At 50.2% G+C, this 18,020-nt stretch overlaps 2 protein-coding genes across 4 annotated transcripts in view; both read right to left on the reverse strand.

The window, feature by feature from the left end:
- Window positions 1-17,414, reverse strand: part of BCAR1 (BCAR1 scaffold protein, Cas family member) — a 53,828-nt gene extending 36,414 nt beyond the window's left edge. Inside the window, exon 1 of the mRNA XM_024735514.1 lies at window positions 17,301-17,414. Coding sequence (XP_024591282.1) covers window positions 17,301-17,336 — 36 coding nt within the window. The 5' untranslated portion in view covers window positions 17,337-17,414. The remainder of the gene's footprint in view (window positions 1-17,300) is intronic.
- The window catches only part of CFDP1 (chromatin remodeling protein CFDP1), a 136,579-nt gene continuing 132,064 nt past the window's right edge, over window positions 13,506-18,020 (reverse strand). The window contains exons 7-8 of one of the 3 annotated variants that reach the window (XM_024735521.1): window positions 17,301-17,431; window positions 13,506-15,100 (exon numbers count right to left, since the gene is read on the reverse strand). In XM_024735521.1, the coding sequence (XP_024591289.1) occupies window positions 17,341-17,431 (91 nt within the window). In that variant the 3' untranslated portion in view covers window positions 13,506-15,100; window positions 17,301-17,340. Of the gene's footprint in view, window positions 15,291-17,104; window positions 17,432-18,020 lie in introns of those variants that run through there. The other 2 variants (XM_024735520.1, XM_024735519.1) reach the window with 2 other exon arrangements.

The following is an 18,020-nucleotide window of genomic DNA, read 5'->3' on the forward strand; positions in this document are numbered from 1 at the left end:
CTGTCGGCCCAACGCGGCGACGAGGCTCGGCCTCCACCCTTTACCCGTCCTTCAGGGGCCACCTCGAGTCGCAGCATCTCCTGCGCGCCCGCTAGGTCTGGAGGCCAGAACCCCCCCACCCCCACCCTCACGTTGCCCAGCCCAGGGTGCTGGGCACCTGCCCTGTGGTCTGGCTGGGCTCCCAATCTCTGTCTGAGGGGTACTGCAAGTCAGCGGAGCAGGGCTCCTAGAAACCCTTCCCACTCACCCAGCTGAAAGCCCAGCGACACCCCCGCCTCCCCCCCGCCCTCACCAAAACCCCACACACAGCTCTGCCCAGAGCTCCTCCGCCTGCTCTGCGCTCCCCTGACTGCCCCTCCCCGGGAACAGCCTGGCTGATCGTCAGGTCACCCTGACAGAGCTGGACGGGCTTTTAGGGAGGATCCTGTCTCCTGGTAACCCCCACTCAAGGGCCACCCATAACCAGGCCGTCCCTGCACCAGAGACCAGCCTTCAGACACTGGAAGACAGGCATTCCAGGGCCTGAGCCTTCTTTTCTCCGGGTTAAACCCCCGATTTCTTCAGCTCTTCCACATCTGACATGGTGTCCAAGCACTGTGCACATACCTGTGCATCCTAATTGCCCCGCCCCCTGCCAGGTAGGCCTTGCTGTTCCCATGTTACATCGAACAGATTGAGGCTCTGAGACCCCTCGGCTACCAGAAGGCAGTACCAAGGGTCTGACCACTTTGTTATGCTGCCCATCACACACAAACTGTCCCTGCTTCCTGGGGGCCTTTCCTGGGCTACAGGGGGCAGGCAGGGCCACAGCAAACAGAGGGGAGTCTGGGGTGACAGCTGCCACCCACTCAAAGGGCTCTCTGTGTTTGTCTGGCAGGCAGCCCTGCCCGTGCCCACTTGCCTGCATCCAGCTGGCACAGGGTCTCCTTAGCTGGGAGCAGCAGTTCAGCCTAGTGCCCGGGCTCCAGGCCACACATGCCCGCTGTCTCAGACATCCCTCCTCTGCCACCCTCTCCCCCTACCACACTGAGCCTTCCTCCTGGAGCCCAGGCTCCAACCCTCCTTTCTCTCCTACTTCGTCTGGATTCTTTTCTTTTTTTTTTTTTTTTAAGATGTTGGGGGTAGGAGTTTATTAATTAATTAATTTATTTTTGCTGTGTTGGGTCTTCATTTCTGTGCGGGGGCTTTCTCTAGTTGTGGCAAGCGGGGGCCACTCTTCATCGCGGTGCGCGGGCCTCTCACTATCGTGGCCTCTCTTGTTGTGGAGCACAAGCTCCAGACGCACAGGCTCAGTAGTTGTGGCGCACGGGCCTAGTTGCTCTGCGGCACGTGGGATCCTCCCAGACCAGGGCTCAAACCCGTGTCCCCTGCATTAGCAGGCAGATTCTCAACCACTGCACCACCAGGGAAGCCCCGTCTGGATTCTTATCGCCCACTGCTCCTGTCTTCTCTCCCATCGGCCCCATCTCTCAGTGCCCAGGCCAGAGCTGGGTGAGCAGTGGGGAAGGACTCCTTCCACACTCCTGGATATAGGGAAATGGGAACCCAACAGAGGGGTGTGGTTGGGGCCACAACCTCCAAACCATCAGTCCTTGCCTCCAACTGACCCCCAACGACTGCTTACTCGGGAAGGCCATCACTAACTCATCCCTTAGCCCAGGAGGAGGGATGGCTCAGCCAGACCCTCACTCACTCTGAGGCAGGGACCCAGGGCCTTGGGTGTGGGGTTGGGGGCAGCCAGAGGAGCCCCGTCAGGGCACTGAGCATCCTCCCCAGCACGACCAGGTGTCTGTGAAAAAACAGCAGATGCTCCTCCCTTACCATCACCAAACATCCCCCACTGCCCAGCAGGCAAATGATCCCAGGATGACTCACTCAGTGCTGCAAAAAACAGGCTCTGGGCACCTCAGGACTAGCAATTACACCACAGGTAACAGCTGGGCTGCCTGAGCAGGCACCAGCACCCTGAGAGGGTCCTCGAGGGCTACCAGGGCCCCAGGGAGACAGGGTTTATTGTCACACCTGGCACTGGGAGGGAAGGGAATTTGGACATGGCCACAGAGTAAATCTGGGCGGAGACAAGCTTCATACCCAGTTCTCCAGACACCCAAACCCAGCCTCTATCCCCTGGGCTTTGCCAGAGGAGCCCCTGGCTGAGGAGAATGCAGTGAGCCTTTGGAGGCGCCTACAGGCAATGTGTAATAGTCCTACATTAGCATGTTGCTTCGGTCACTGTTGATGAGCCAACATTGATACATCCTTATTAACTACTGTCCACACTCTATTCAGATATCCTTAGTTTTCCCTACTGTCCTTTTCCTGTTCCAGGATCCCATCCCGAATTCCACATTACATGTAGTCGTCATGTCTTCCTGGGCTCCTCTGGACTGTGACCGTTTGCCGATGTGATGCTGACCTTGATGACCTGGCTGAAATAGTGTTTGTCAGGTTACTCTGCTATAAAGTGACTCTTTTTTCCTCCAGCTTTCTACAATGTACCTTTTGAAGAAGTGAGGAGTTATGTCCCACCTCCTTGAGGATAGAGTATCTATATCAATTATTTGGATTTATTCTGTATGGGAAATTTGTCTCTTCTCCTTCACTTATTTATTTATTCAATCATTTATATCAGTATGAATTCATGGGTATTTATTTTATAATTTTAATTATATTACTTTATTTTCTTGCTCAAATAGTTCCTGCTTCGGCTGTTTGAGTTCTTTCAGTTGGTGAGTCAGATTTTTCAAGTGAGTCTAGAAATCAAGATTTTTTATAAAATCTCTAGGTTTTGAAACATTGACTGTGTAAGCCAGTGCTTCTACAGGCCAACCCTGGCAGCTCTAGGCCCTGGGGTCAGATTACCTGCTTTGAACCCTGCTCCTCTGCTTACAGCTGAATGATCTTGTTCATGTGAGTTAACCTGCCTGGGGCTCAGTTTCCTTATCTGTGAAATGGGAGGATAATATCCTCTGAGTGGTTGAGAGGACTCTGTTGAATGGCTCAGGTAAAGTTCAGGGCATTGGACCTGACACAAAATTCTTATTAAACAGCAGGGACCATCATGACCACAGGCATGAGCAACTCCCTGTGGAGGGCAAGAACTGAGTTTGTTTTGGGGAGGCCTAGAAGGAGACTTCAGGGTTGGAGGTGGCCAGCAGGACTCTGTGAGCCCTGGAGTGGATGAGAAGGGAAACTACCCACCCCAAGCCTGGTTTTCAACATGAGAGTGGAACTCTGCTACTCTGTAGTAATACAATACTGACAGGTGGTGTATGCACAGGCAGCTGTCCTATCTTACTCATGCTAAAGTGTGAATGACTACCTCTCTCCAGGAGGGCAAGTCAGACTGGCAAAGAAAGAGGCTCAGCTTAGTGGAGTGGATGGGGACCTCACTGGCCTGCCAGGCAAGACCCTGGGGTTCAGTCCTGGCACCACCTCACACTTACCCTATGACCTTAAGCAAGTCCAGTTTCCAACATCCTTGAGGATAATTTCACAGTCTGGTCAAGGATGGGCCCTGGGGGCTGGGGCACCTCCTTTTCTGTCCCCCATGCACAGAACCTTGGGTATGCTTTGCCTTGAGGGCCTCTGGTTAAGGGAGAGGATGATGTTCAGGTCATCAGGCTGCTAGGTGCAGAGGGAGACCTTAGACAATGAGGTTTCAAGGCCTGGTAGCAGGAGGGAGATGTATTAGTTCCTTATTGCTGCTGTAACAAATTACTCCAGGACTTCCCTGGTGGCACAGTGGTTAAGAATCCTCCTGCCAATACAGGGGTCACAGGTTCGAGCCCTGGTCCAGGAAGATCCCACATGCTGCAGAGCGACTAAGCCCGTACACCACAACTACTGAGCCTGCGCTCTAGAGCCTGTGAGCCACAACTACTGAGCCCGCACTCCACAACAAGAGAAGCCACTGCAATGAGAAGCACGTGCACCACAACGAAGACTAGCCCCTGCTCTCCACAACTAGAGAGAAAGCCCACGCACTGCAACGAAGACCCAACACAGCCATCAAAAAAAAAAAAAAAAAATTACCCCAAACGTAGTGGCTAAACAACATGAATTTATTACCCTACAGTTCTTGAGGTCAGAAGTCCAAAATGGGTTGGCAGGGCTGCATTCCTTCTGGAGGCTCTGAGGAGAATCGTTTCCTTGCCCTTTTCACCTTCTTGCGGTTTCACCTGCACTCCTTGGCTTGTGGCCCTGCATCACTCCAACCTCTGCTTCCATCTTCACATCACATCTCCTTCTCCTGACTCCCTCTTATAAGAAGCTTGTGATTACGTTGGGCCCACTCAAGTAATCCAGGAAAATCTCTGCATCTCAAGATCATTAATTTAATCACACCTGCAAAGCACCTTTTGCCTTGTACGGTAACCTAGTCATAAATTCTGGGGATTCAGATGTGTATGGGGGGGACCCTGGGCCCCCCAAAGCTGCTCCCCCACTGGGCACTACAGCCTAAACTTCCGCCATGGCTGCATTTGGCCAGCCCGGGAATCCTCTCACTCAGTTTAAGAGACATGTCTCATTGTTCATGGGAACAGCTATAGGTGATGTGTGGCTCCAGCATACAGTCTGGCAAAAACCCCTAACAGGCAGGGACCCTTTGACTCAGCAATACCACGAACTTATCCTAAAAAAAATACACTCACAAGTAGCCAAAGATATACATGCAAGGATGTAACTTGTAGCTTTCCTTATGATCAAGAAAACATGGGAACAACTTACAAGTTCAGTAATAGGCACTAGTGAAACAATTCACGCAACATTCCCAGGACAGAATTCAATCTTGGGCTCCACCACAAATGATACGGAATGACACGAAAACATGTTTACAATACACTGTAAAGCAAGGAAAAATAGCCTTCCAAATAATAGGTACAGATGGATCCTATTTTCATAAAAATTCACATATTTATATTTATGTCATATGTTTGCACTGGGAAAAGTGTGGAAGGATAGATACCAAATATCAGCTGTGGTTATCTTGGGGAAGGGGTAGGATTTTTTTCACCATTGTGTCATATTTAGGGAAGGCCTATTCAGTGCTTGGTACTCTACGATTAATAAGTAGAGCCTTTTCTGTCTTTACAGATTAAAATTTCACAGGAGACTAGTTTGTTTGCTGTTTGGAGAAAAAGAGGGGGTTTTGGTTAACTAAAATTATTTATTTTCTAATGTTTCTTGAGTGAACATTCATTATTTGTGCAACCCTTTTTTTTATAGTAAACACTTTTTAAAATTGTGGTAAAACATACATAACATTAAATTTACTCTTTTAACTATTTTTAAGTGTACAATTCAGTGGCAAGAAGTACATTCGCAGTGACCTGAAACCATTACCACTACCCATTTCCAGAACTTTCTCATCTCAAGCAGCTCTGCACCCATTAAACAATAACTCCCCTGCCCTCCTCCCAGCCGCAGCAACCACCATGCTTTCTGTCTCTATGAATTTGCCTATTCTAGTCCCTCACATAAGTGCAGTCATACAATATTGATCCTTCTGGGTCTGGCTTATTGCACTTAGCAAAACGTTTTCAAGTGTTAAGTTTGGTTTTTTTTTAAATATAAAAACACCTTTTTTTTTTTTTTTTTTTTTTTTGAAACCCATGTCCCCCGCATCGGCAGGCGGACCCTCAACCATTGCGCCACCAGGGAGGGGAAAATGCAATCGCTGAGTTCTAGGAAATACAAAGCCACCCTGAACAGGTTCCCATGCAGTCCCGTCGCCTCCGAGCAGGCAGGAGACAGAGGGGAAGGGACTCACAGGTCCCCAGCAGCAGACAGCTGAGCTGGGAGACCCGCAGCCCCACCCCAGCCCCAGGGCCCTGGCTGCTGGCCTCCTGGTCTCCTAGGATGTTTGTAAACACCCAGGGACCAGAGCCCCTTCCAGGAACAGGCCTGTGTTCTCAGTGCCCGTGACAAGTGGAATTTCACTCTCCACTGGAAACAATCCCCAGGGCATTGTGTTTCTGAACCCAGGGATGAAGCCGCCCGGCTGAATAGTATACATTCTCTAAATTATTAAACAGCTGCTGCCACACTGGGGTCACCAGTGCAGGTCCCCAGAGCAGCAGCTCGGTTCTCAGCGCAGCAGGCACACCAGGCCCCCACGCCCATCACTGCTGTGCTGTCCGGAGGCCAAGGGTCTGCACCAGGGGCACTGAGAAAGTCTCCCTGCTCCCAGGGAGCAAGGCTGACTCTCATGGAAACGGAAGGAACTCACTGTAGGGAGGGAGGTCTGTACTTTGGCCAGAACTGGACTCCCTGTCACCTCTGACGTCCAGCGGCAGGGCGGGGCGGCCAGGTCTGGGTACCAGGCTGGCTGTGTGAACTTCAGCACAGTATCTATACTAAGCATGTTTTCATCCCAGTCTGTCAAATGGGGATTAATAAAGCGGAACCCCATCCCTATTTTATTCTTGTGACCAGCCCCTCTCCCCCCACCAGAGTCATGCAGTGCCGTGGCCTTGATTCAAAAGTCCTGGAAGGACTGGGATGTCAGGCTGGGCTAGAAGGGCTGGTGTGACTCCCAGTTACAGCAGTTATACGCTGTTGCTGTCAGAATCCCTGACTCGAGTCTCTCCACCCTCCACCTACCAGCTTGCCTTGCTGGGCCCCAGCTTTCTACTTCTCAGGCTCCCCTGAGGCAGGAGCCGCTGGTCCTCCCTGGAGGCCCAAACCTTTCCCTGTTCAGGAAGGCGCCCCAGGGGAGAGGAAGAGGCTTCACGAAGACACCACAGAGTTGCAGCTAGGACCTCAGTCTTCTGAGACAGCCCATGACAGAATGTACTGTAAAGAGGGGTGAGGGTGGGAAAGCTCCCTCTGTGAACAGAGGCAGGCTCACTTCTTTATTCTCTGGCCTCTGGGCCTATTGGTTTAGGGTGGTTGTTGAATACACTAAATGCCATGACTCAGCTTGGAAAGAGGCCAGGGCAGCTGCCCCAGAGGCTTTGAACGTCGTGGGGTATTGTTCTTGCAGCCAGCGTCTCAGGCTCTCCAGAAGGATGTAACTTTTGGCCTTAAGTGGTTTCCTCGTAGATAATCCCTTCACCCATCTCCACGGTAGGAGTCTTCACCAACCCTGAGGCCTATGGTGACCTAAGCCCAGCTCATCCCAGGAGGTCCAGGGTCTTGCTGTAACTGACAGCAGGGGCCAGTTCTCCATCTGCAAGCACAGAAGCCAGGCCAGCTCTGGCTCTCACACGGTTCCATCCTTGATGGCTCCCCTTTGTCTAAGGATGCACTGAATGGAGCAGATGCCACCAAGTCCAGTCTGGCTGTGTTGCTTCATAACTGTCAACCCCCATCTTATAGAGAGCAAAAGTGAGGCCGCAAGCAGCCGCCCAAATTACAAAGGAGAGAGGGGTGCCAGAATTGACGCTTGAGGTCTGAACCCCAAGTCTGGAATCCCGTGAGCAGGTCTGGCTGCCCAAGTCAGGGCTGACGTGGGAGACCTGGAGGACACACAAAGGGGCAACTGACATGAGAAAGGGGATGGGCAAGCCATGGAAAGGCTTAGAAGAGGAGCCCTTGTTAGGAAAGATGAAGACCGACCGAGAGGGGATGAGATGGGAGGCTAGGTGGTTGTGAATGATAATTTAAGATGAATGTAGACCGGCTTACCAAACCTCAGAACGACTTGGGAAGCATGGGAGAAGTGAAGTGAAGCCCCACCTCTAACTGAACAAAACTCACTTACCCTGAGCAGGGAGAGGATAAATGGATTCAGAAAACATTTAGAGGGACTCACAGATCAATGTGATGTTAATCACATAGGTTAAAAAAATACAAAACAGATTAATCCAGGTTTAGATGAATCAAGGGTCATTGGGGCATATTCCCGCTGCATTAGGGTTCTCCAGAGAAGAAGAACCAGTAGGACATAGACAGGCTGAGGGTTCTGCTGTCTGCAGGCTGGAGACCCTGGGGAGCTGACGGTGTAAGTCCTAGTCCAAGCCTGCAGGCGTGAGCGCAGATGGACAGGAGGAAATGGGTGTCTGAGCTTAAGGAGAGAGCAGATTCGCCCTTCCTCCAACTTTTGTTCTATTCAGGCCCTCAGTGGGTTGGATGATGCCTATCGACATTGGTGACTATGATCTTCTTCTCAGTCTACCCATTCGAATGCTGTTTCTAGAAAACCCCTTACAGACATGTTTTACCAGCTACCTGGGCATCCCTTAGCCCAGTCAAGTTTGCACAAAAAATTAACCATCACACCTGCCCCGTCCAAATGCTTCTTCCAGAGACAGAGCCCTGGGCTGGCACTGCAGAAGATGCTAGTAGGTCTCAGGGACGATTTAGTCCAGTCTTCTCCATGGGTGGCGTTCTCCTCCTACTTCCGGACATGTCTCCCCCGAAGCACTGGGCTCTGTGTTCAGAGACAGGCAGACAGGTCTTCCTTGCCGAATCTTGTCTTCTCAGAGGGTTTACATAGGAAGAGAGGGGCACAACCGCCCTGCTGGACAGAGGAAGACCCCTTTTGGGAGGTAACTGGGCATTATATTTCAAGGCCTTGAAAATGTCACCTTCCCTGACATGACACTTCCACTTGTAGCAGTGATCTGGAAATGATCAGGGATGCAGGTCCAGATCTCAGGACTAGGCAGTTCACCACAGCATCATGTATAATGACAAAAAGTGGGTAACCTTAGTGGCCAATGGTTGAGGACTGATGAAACAAATTGTGGTACAAGCATGTAATGGTACATTATGCAGCCGTTAAAAATCGTTTTCTCAAAGAATGTTTGAATAAATGGGGACGTGCTCATAGTACATACCATAAGTTAAAAAAAGAATACAAAACTACATACACCAGTGCGGTCCAACAGAATTCTGTGCTGATTGAAACGTTCAATACCTGCACTTTCCAGTAGTGTAGCCCCTGGTCACGTGACTGCTGAGCAGTTGAAATCTTTGGCTAGTGTGACCAAAGAACTGAATTATGAATTCTAATGAATTTAAAATTTAAATCAAAATATCCACACATGGTTACTAGCTTCTGTATTGAGCTTCACGGGTAGAGTATAATTCCAGTTGTGTTAAGAAAAGCTATGTAGGGCTTCCCTGGTGGCACAGTAGTTGAGAGTCCGCCTGCCGATGCAGGGGACACAGGTTCGTGCCCCGGTCCGGGAAGATCCCACATGCCGCAGAGCAGCTGGGCCCGTGAACCATGGCCGCTGAGCCTACGCTCCACAACGGGAGAGGCCACAACAGTGAGAGGCCCGCGTACCGCAAAAAAAAAAAAAAGAAAGAAAGAAAAACTATGTAAAAATATAGGGAAATAGACTGAAAGTATCCCAAAATGTACACAGCAGTTTTCTCTGTTAGTAAGACTATGCGAGATTTATGTTTTAATTTTTTTGCTTCCAAATTTTCCAACAATGAATGGTTGCCTTCGATAATCAGAAGAAAAAAGAGGTACATCAGGAGGGGGAAGAGAGAGGTCAAGCCCCGTGCAGACAAAGCTCCCACTGGCAGGAAGGCCTCGCGCTGGCCGAGTTGGCCTGGGAGCTGGGGCCATCTGTCTCATGCAGGGCTGATTTGACAGAAGTGGTGTGCCTCTGGTGACTTGGGTCTTCTCCAAGCTGCCGGGCAACCTCGCTGACACACTAGACGCTCGGCTTAGCCGGGGTGAGCACGTGTGCGCGCGCACATGGGTCCTGCCATCTGTTGCCAACCTGGCAGCTGAGTATTGCCTCTTCAGACGTGTTTGCTGGGACTTGGGTGGATTTTGTTGTGTGAATTTCTCGCTTGTTTCCCAGGCCTTACTTCAGCTGCTTCTCCAAGTTACTGATGACTTTAAGGGGCTTCCCTGCAAAGGCCTCTGAAGGTAGGAGAAAGTTCCTGCAGGTGGGTCTCAGCAGATGTCAGGGAGGAAACCTGGGCTTACTCATTATGGTTTGCTGGTGCGTCAGGAATTCAGGAGTTTGAATTATTTGAAGTGGTAAGAATAAAGGAAATGGAATTTTCCTAAATACATAGCTGGAGGCTTTTACATTTTTTCTAGGTAGGGAGGCCATAAGCAGCGGTTCTCAAACTTCAGAGTGCATAAAATCATGGGGTTCCTGTTCAAAATGCAGATTCCGGGCTTCCGTGGTGGCGCAGTGGTTGGGAGTCCGCCTGCCGATGCAGGGGACACGGGTTCGTGCCCCGGTCCGGGAAGATCCCGCGTGCCACGGAGCGGCTGGGCCCGTGAGCCGTGGCCACTGGTCCTGCGTGTCCGGAGCCTGTGCTCCGCAACGGGAGAGGCCACAACAGTGAAAGGCCCGCGTACCGCAAAAAAACAAAACAAAACAAAATGCAGATTCCTAGTGTTAAATGCCCAAAGTTATTAACCCCCCTCCTTTTACAGATGCAGAAATGGGGGCAGAGGAGGCCAAGCCATATGCCTGAGGGCACCAGCTGGTCAGCAGAGCTGGGATTAGGGTGTCCTGATTCTCCAGCAAGGGTGTCTTGACTATATCGCACTGCATCTCAGTCACCTGTGGCAGATGCTTGGCGTTAACGTAAGAGTTAGACAAATGTGGGTTCCAACCAAATGTCACCAACAAGATGTCCAACAACTCAGTTCAGTTCATTCACTATCTACCCAGAGTTAGCGCAGACCCCATAGTATGGGCTCAGCCACACAAGACTGCCCCGCTTCAGACGCCAGCTGAGAACGGGCTGCCGAGGCTGCTGCCCATGCTGCCGCCCAGCTCACAACCACCCATCACGTGTGATAATTTGCTAGAACAACTCACCGACTCAAGAAGATGCTCTCCTTACGAAAAATGTTATAAAGGCTACAGTGAAATGAAAATGGTCCAGAGGGGTCCTGAGCAGGAGCCTCTGTGCCCAGCAAGTGGATGTGGTCAGCAACTTAGAAGCTCCCCAAACTCTGCTTACGGGGTTTTTATTTAGGTTCCATTATGTTGGCATGATTGATTAAATCATTGCCATTGGTGATTCTTTTTTTAAATTATTTATTTTTGGCTGCGTTGGGTCTTTGTTGCTGTGCACGGGCTTTCTCTAATTGCGGTGAGCAGGGGCTCCTCTTCGTTGCAGTGAGCGGGCTTCTCATTGCGGTGGCTTCTCTTGTTGCGGAGCACGGGCTCTAGCTGCGCGGGCTTCAGTAGTTGTGGCACGTGGGCTCTAGAGTGCAGGCTCAGTAGTTGTGGCGCACAGGCTTAGTTGCTCCGTGGCATGTGGGATCTTCCCAGACCAGGGCTCAAACCCGTGTCCCCTGCATTGGCAGGTGGATTCCTACCACTGCGCTACCAGGGAAGTCCTTAGCCATTGGTGATTGATTGATCTCTGGCCTCCCTCTCCAGAGGGAGGGATGGGTGGTGGGTGGTGGTGGAGGGTGGGGATGGAAGTTCTAAGGGGTCAAAGGTGTGGTTTTCCTGGTGACCAGATCCCATCTTGAAGCTGTTGAGTTGGAAGCTATTCCATAACATCTTACGGAAAAACCCGAACGAACTTTTTGGCCAGCCCAACACTTGGGCTCGGGCTCCCCCAGGAGTCCTCTCATTAGCACACAAAGAGAGTAAATTCCAAGGGTTTTGTGCCAGGAACTGCACAAAAAACAAAGTATGTATTTCTTGGACCACGTGGGGTATTTGCAATATTTTTAAAAATACAGTTGTAGGGCTTCCCTGGTGGCACAGTGGTTGAGTATCTGCCTGCCAATGCAGGGGACAGGGGTTCGAATGATGCTTATTCACACCATTTCTACCCCCAGCTGTCTATAGAGGTCTCAAGGGCACACACAGGTCACACCAGACACTGTTGGTGCAGGAGGGCTGGGTGTGTGTGTGTGTGACTCGGGGATGGGCAGGCTCCCCTCCCTGTGTCTCAGGATACCAACCTCAAACCTCAAATTCAAAGGCCCTGTAATGGAGCTCAGTGGCAGGGCTGTAACAGAACTGTGAGGTCCAGCTAGAGACAACAGCAAAGATGAGGCAATCTGATGAGGTGTCTGGGACAGAGAGGGTCCACCCCGCCACAGATGCAACCTCAGGCACCCAAAGAGCTTCCAGACTTAAAAAATGTCTCCCAGGGACTTCCCTGGTGGCGCAGCAGTTAAGAATCCGCCTGCAAGTACAGGGTACACGGATTCGAGCCCTGGTCCAGGAAGATCCCACATGCCGTAGAGCAACCAAGCCCGTGAGCCACAACTACTGAACCTGCATTCTAGTGCCTGCACGCCACAACTACTGAGCCCACGTGCCACAACTAGTGAAGCCCGTGTGCCTAGAGCCCGTGCTCTGTAACAAGAGAAGCCACTGCAGTGAGAAGCCCACGGACCGCAAGTAGGGGAAGCCCAAGCGCAGCAATGAAGACCCACCACAGCCAAAAATAAATGAGCAAATAAATAAATTTATTTTTAAAAAGAAGTCTCTTATTTGTCAGTCAGGGTGCCTCAAACTCGGGCAGGCTTCGGTTATTAATGTAGAGGTGTTAACTGGAAGAAGTAAGGCATTACATCATTACCAGACATTAGTAAGGTTAGTCAGAGGATAGTTCCCTCCCTCCCTGCAGAGGCCCAGCAACACTCCTCCACACCCTGAGGAGACGGCCACACCTCCACAGCGACCTCATGTCACAGCTGTGGCCCAGGGCCCCGGGGTGAGCTCAGGATGCTGGGCAGAGTTTGAACACAGGCAGCTCCATAACTTCCACTAGAAAACTCAGACGTTGACTGTAATTCATTTTGGTGTCTTTAAATTTCAAGCTCATTTATCCAGGTCAGGAACCATTTGTTTGCATCTAACAAGTCAAGGCCTACGGTAGCATCTTTCTAACATATGGCCTGTTTGTGTGCACCTGTGCAGCCTTGTGGGTGAGGGGAAGGCTGATCGGCAGGGATCACACCATCAGCTGTGCTGGGACAGGGCACGTGGCCTGGTACAGACCCCTCAGCTCCCCCAGCCACCCAACCTGCTTTTCAGAGAAAGGGGAGCTGGGGCTGGAGGGGTTGGGCATGTAGTAGTTCACCTATGTGAATCACTCATCTCCTGGAGAATGTCTCAAAAGCAGCTTGGAGGGATCATTCTGGAATGCCTGCTGGCCCAGAAAAGGAGGCAGAAAAAGCTCCTCGACACCCAGCAAGCTCATCACCATGGCAACCCTCCATCCCTGAACTGCCCATCCCTTGGCTATCTCTCCCTAAGGAGACTGACTGAGGTGATGCAAATTTAAATGTGGGCTTGTCTTTCTTTCAAAAAAATTTATCTTGAAATATTACAGATAAATAGAGTAGAAAGGTATAATGAATAACATAAATATCTGTGTCCCCAACTCCCAACTGAAGATATAAACCCACATCATTAAACGAAGCTCCTCTGTTACCTTTCTTGTATTGTATAACCTTCCCAATCCCATGAGAGGTAACCACTATGCTGAATTTAGTGTTTATCACCCATTTGTTTATATATATTTATATTGAATGAATATATGAATATATATAATTATATAGTATATATATTACTCTGAGTCAAAGGACAATGTCTTTCTCATGTTTTAAAAATTTTATTGAGGTGAAATTCACATAACGTAAAATTAACCATTTTAAAGTGTACAATTCAGTGGCATTTACTGCATTCACGATGTTGGGCAACCATCACCTCTATGTTCGCATGCTTTTGAACTTGTATAACTGGGACTGTACGTCAGGTGTTTCGCATCAATGCTGCTTAAGAGGTTCATCTGTGTTGAGGCATGTGGCCCTGGCCCAGTCGTCTCACTGCTGTACTGTACTCCACTGTGTGGCTATTTCACAGCTGGCCCCTTCTCCTGATGGGCACTGGGTGGTTTCCAGGTTTTTACTATCACCAATGAGCCTGCCTCCTTGTGCACATGCTGGTGCTTCTCTAGGATGTCAAGCCAAGAGCAGAGCTGCTGTGTCACAGGCCGAGTGCAGCTCCAGATTCATGAGACATCGCCGAAGTGTTCTTCAAGGCGGTGCTAATGTATACTCGCAGAAGCCTGGCTGTCTTGGGGAGCTGGGAGCCTTTAGTGTGCGATTTAATTAGAGTAACTTAACACTTGGATAATGTATTTCATTTAACAAAATACTGTGAGGTGGGCAGAGCAGGATTATTAAGCATTCTCAGAAACCTTTTGAAGACAAGGAATCTGAGACACAGAGGGAGGGACTCAACCCGGATGGCAGGGCTACAATCTAAGGTTAGAGGCAGGACGCCAAACCCGCTGTAAGATGTTGCCAGTGTTCTCCTCATGTTACATTTCTCCCTTCCCTCCCTGACACAGTCACCTTGTCCCTTACTTGAGCGGAGATCTGTCTACACCATCAGCTTTCTGAGGGTACAACAATGAAGGATCACCGGCAGACCATGGAGAGGGGCTCTGGAAAGGAGAGTCTCTGGGGACTGGGCAATTCCAGGCTGCAGGGAACCAGGGTGGAATCTTCCAGACTTCCACAGCCCACTTTCCCTCTGTGGTCAACTTCGTGTGCACAAAGATTGCATCTGGTGGTCCTGTTGGATCTAAGTTGCCTTAAGAGGGCATGAAAAAAAAGCTGCAGAAAAAAAGGAAAGCCTGAAGCAGGAACCCTGGGTACACCTGTGTGCCCAAGGAAGGAGGTGCAGTGGGATGGCATTTAAGATACCTCGACTCTCCGAGGTACTGTCACCTGGGCACCAGCCCCTCCTCCCCTCACTCGCTGAAACCAGGCAGCATCCCAAAGAGGAGAGGGCAACACTGCCTACACCGTGTAGCACAGAAACTTGGTTCTGGGGCAGGGCTTATGCCTCCCCACCGGCCTGTCTGCCCAAGGCCTGAGTGTGTCTAGGTGAGGCAGCACACTCTTCCCCAAACAGAGGTTCAGATGCTGCCCCAGGGCACAGAGGACTGGAAGCTGAAGCCCGTGTGCCCAAGCCTTTGGTGTACTTCTGACGCAAGCTTCTGGCACTGGAGTGTGCCAGCTGCCATTCTTCTCAACTGGAAGCATCTCTTCATCTTTGGCTGCTCTGTCCCCTTGCACTCAAATCTTTCCTTTCCAACGTGAATCCTCCAACTAGGAGCTGGGATCCAGAAGGCGATGAGAGGCTGTTTCATCTCGCCGGCAGGGCCCCCCGCCTTCTGTCCTCTAGGCATAAGACACAGGTGTGACCACTGGCAGTCTCACAGTCTGATCTCAGGCAAGTTTCCTCTTCTGGTCAGATAACTTGTGAGGAAGCACCAGGCACATGGAACCACTGCATCATTTATTGATGAAGCTAAGAGCTTCTGAATCCTTCCCCAGGAGTCCACCATCTTACACCAATTCCTATCTGTTACTGGTATTTTGGTAATTAAAAAAAAAAAAAAAGAGTCATGGACTCTTACCCAACATGCCTGAGCAATTCCAGTTCTGGCTAAAGACTGATACCAAATACCAGAAGAAGACTGCACTCCAGAGAGCCACGCCGCACACACCGTCTCTGTCCTGCTGAGGCCAAGAGGCAGCACAGCACCTGGAGAGCCCTGTCACCTGGCCTTCCTGGTCCCTGCCTGGCTACCAGCAGCACCATCACGCCATTCTTCTCTAGGGAGGTTTTCTGCACCCTCCTGCAGCACCAGCTACCAGCTGGCTTGCTGGACCTGTCAGTTCTCAGGAAATCGGGCCCTGGGCGCCTAGTCCTGTTCCCCTCCTCAGCCCCAGTGGCGCACGCCTCACTCAAGACTTAGCTCTTAATGCGGCCTTTCTCCCCTAGGGACCTCATGCAACGCTCCTAATTAGAGGACTGCGCTCCTTGGGAAATAGGTGAACAGAACACATAGAGAAGGCTGTTCTTATTCTTTGACCTTATGCTGTTTTAGGGCAGTTTTTTTCAGTAATGGGAAGGTAACAGATGCTCTGGAAATGTGATGCGTTTATCTGGGACAAGAAGACAAAGACTGATGGCAGAGGCCAGGAAACTCATCTCTCAGGGATTCTCTGGACTCCACAGACCAGCAGGAAGTATCCTTGGCTACCCTCCTCAGTCATCCACGCCACGGACAAGGGAGGCGCACGGTGCCCGGCAAAGGGCTACTGAGCTGCCTCCCAGCGCTGACTCAGGCCCCCACTTCCTGCAAACATTTTCCTTGGCAATTCCCAACTCCTAGATAAAGAGATGTCACTTCCTTTGGGAGTCAGGCAGATTAGTTTTCACTAAGTGTGGATGTGAAGAGCTAGATAAAATATTATCCACTTGTTCTTAAAAACTGTGGGCTATGGTTCAAAGAAGACTCTGACAGAAAAGATGATTCTCAACTGAAGATGCATACACCTCAGTCAGCCCGGCCACCCAGCCTGGCCTCAGTGAGTAATGAGGGTCATAACCTCACAGCCATGCAGGGCTGACAATCAGGTCTTGGTTGCATGAGGTTCTGCCCACATATTAGAGGACTGGAGGGGGAGACCTGTGCATGTTTCCCTGCTCATCTCGACCCTGTGAGGTTCTGGTATTACTCAGGCCACTTACAGACCACAAAATGAAGGTTCAGAAAGCTGAACTGTGCTCAAGGTCACAGAGCTGGTAGATGTTCAGGCAGGATTCTGAATTCCAGTCTTTGGAAGCCTACCTCCCCCAAACCTGTCCGTGTTACTCAGGACATCCCCACCGCCAGCCCACAGGGGCAGGATGTGCTGTTTACTGCTTTATTAATATGAAGTTTGGAATTTAAATTTTCCTAAAGAGTTAAAAAAAAAAAGTCCTTTGGAGTCTTCTTTGACAAACCAAAAATTAAAGCATTACTGAGGTGAGAGCACACGTGAAGTTGACTTTGAGAACATGAAAATGGCTGAAGGAAAAGAAAAATCCCTAATGCAGCAATAGTGTATCCTTATTTTCAGCCTCACATTATACCAGCAAATAGGAATCCCATTCAGGAGAGAGAAGGAGATCAGGAGAGAAGCAGGAGTGGAACTGAGAACAGAGCTGCCCGGGGACTTGGTGTTCCACCAACACTGGCAAGCCTCTTCACAGGGAGCCCTACAGCCTCTGGGGGTTCACGTGTGTGCAGGCTGGTCACTCTCTCCACCATGGTGGCCAGGACAGGCCTGGGAGGTGCTGGCTTGGCCTGGTGGACTTTGTAGCAGAACAAAGGAAAGGTGAGTGCTGTCATCTTCACCAGCCTCTCACAGGACCAACCTGTACTTTTTTATTTTTATTTTTTAAAAGACAAACTATTAAAAGTAAAATGAATGAAATCACATGAGATCAAGATACAAAGACAGAAATTCAATGTAGAAAAAAAGACCTTGCTGGGAAACAGTCAATGGGAAACACGGGAAACATTTCAAAGACGCACAAAAAGCTCACGTTGTAAACAGGATTAAGCTGCTGTAGGTTCCTCATCACATCAGGGTTTCATTTTGCTCAGCCTGAGATCTCGCTCGATTTCAAACTGCCTGTGATCCACTCGGTCTAGAAAAGCTTTCCGTTCAATGTACCTGGAAGAAAATGAAGGTATCTGTCAGCAGATGCAGTAAAAGAAAATGCCTCCCCTGCACTGTCCTGTCCTGTCCCCCGCATCCCTCACCCCGGTGTAAAGGGGTTCACTTGGCCTGTGGGATTATCAGGTTACAGCAAACATAAACGGATGACCACAGGTGGTGCCCAGAGTGGACAACACGACTATTTCAGGAACATCCAGACCACTCCCATTTAGTCTAAACAAGCACGTTTCTGGTTCAGATGTGAGTGAAAACAGAATGAAAAAGAGAAACCAACAACTTATCAAGGGGAAGTACATTAGAGGCTGAAGGCAAGAAAATGTCGCAATTTTGTAACCAGGTTTTAAGGAAAGAACAGGGGCTCCCTCAAGCCCAGGTTCAGAGCCTGGCTTGGTTAGACATTAGCAGACCATGCTGGTCAAGGAGCATCGCTTTTCTCAGCAGCAAAATAGTGACACCACATTTCCTGGCCTTGGCGGTGAGCTGAGTTGGTGGGGAGAGAAAGCTATGTACCCTGCACACACGTATCAAAATGTGGGAAAAGGTGCCTCTACAAATGGAAGAAACCCAGTAAGAACTACCTCCT

This window comes from Neophocaena asiaeorientalis, unplaced genomic scaffold (assembly GCF_003031525.2).
Source record: "Neophocaena asiaeorientalis asiaeorientalis breed wild unplaced genomic scaffold, Neophocaena_asiaeorientalis_V1.1 scaffold40, whole genome shotgun sequence".
NCBI lineage: Eukaryota > Metazoa > Chordata > Mammalia > Artiodactyla > Phocoenidae > Neophocaena > Neophocaena asiaeorientalis.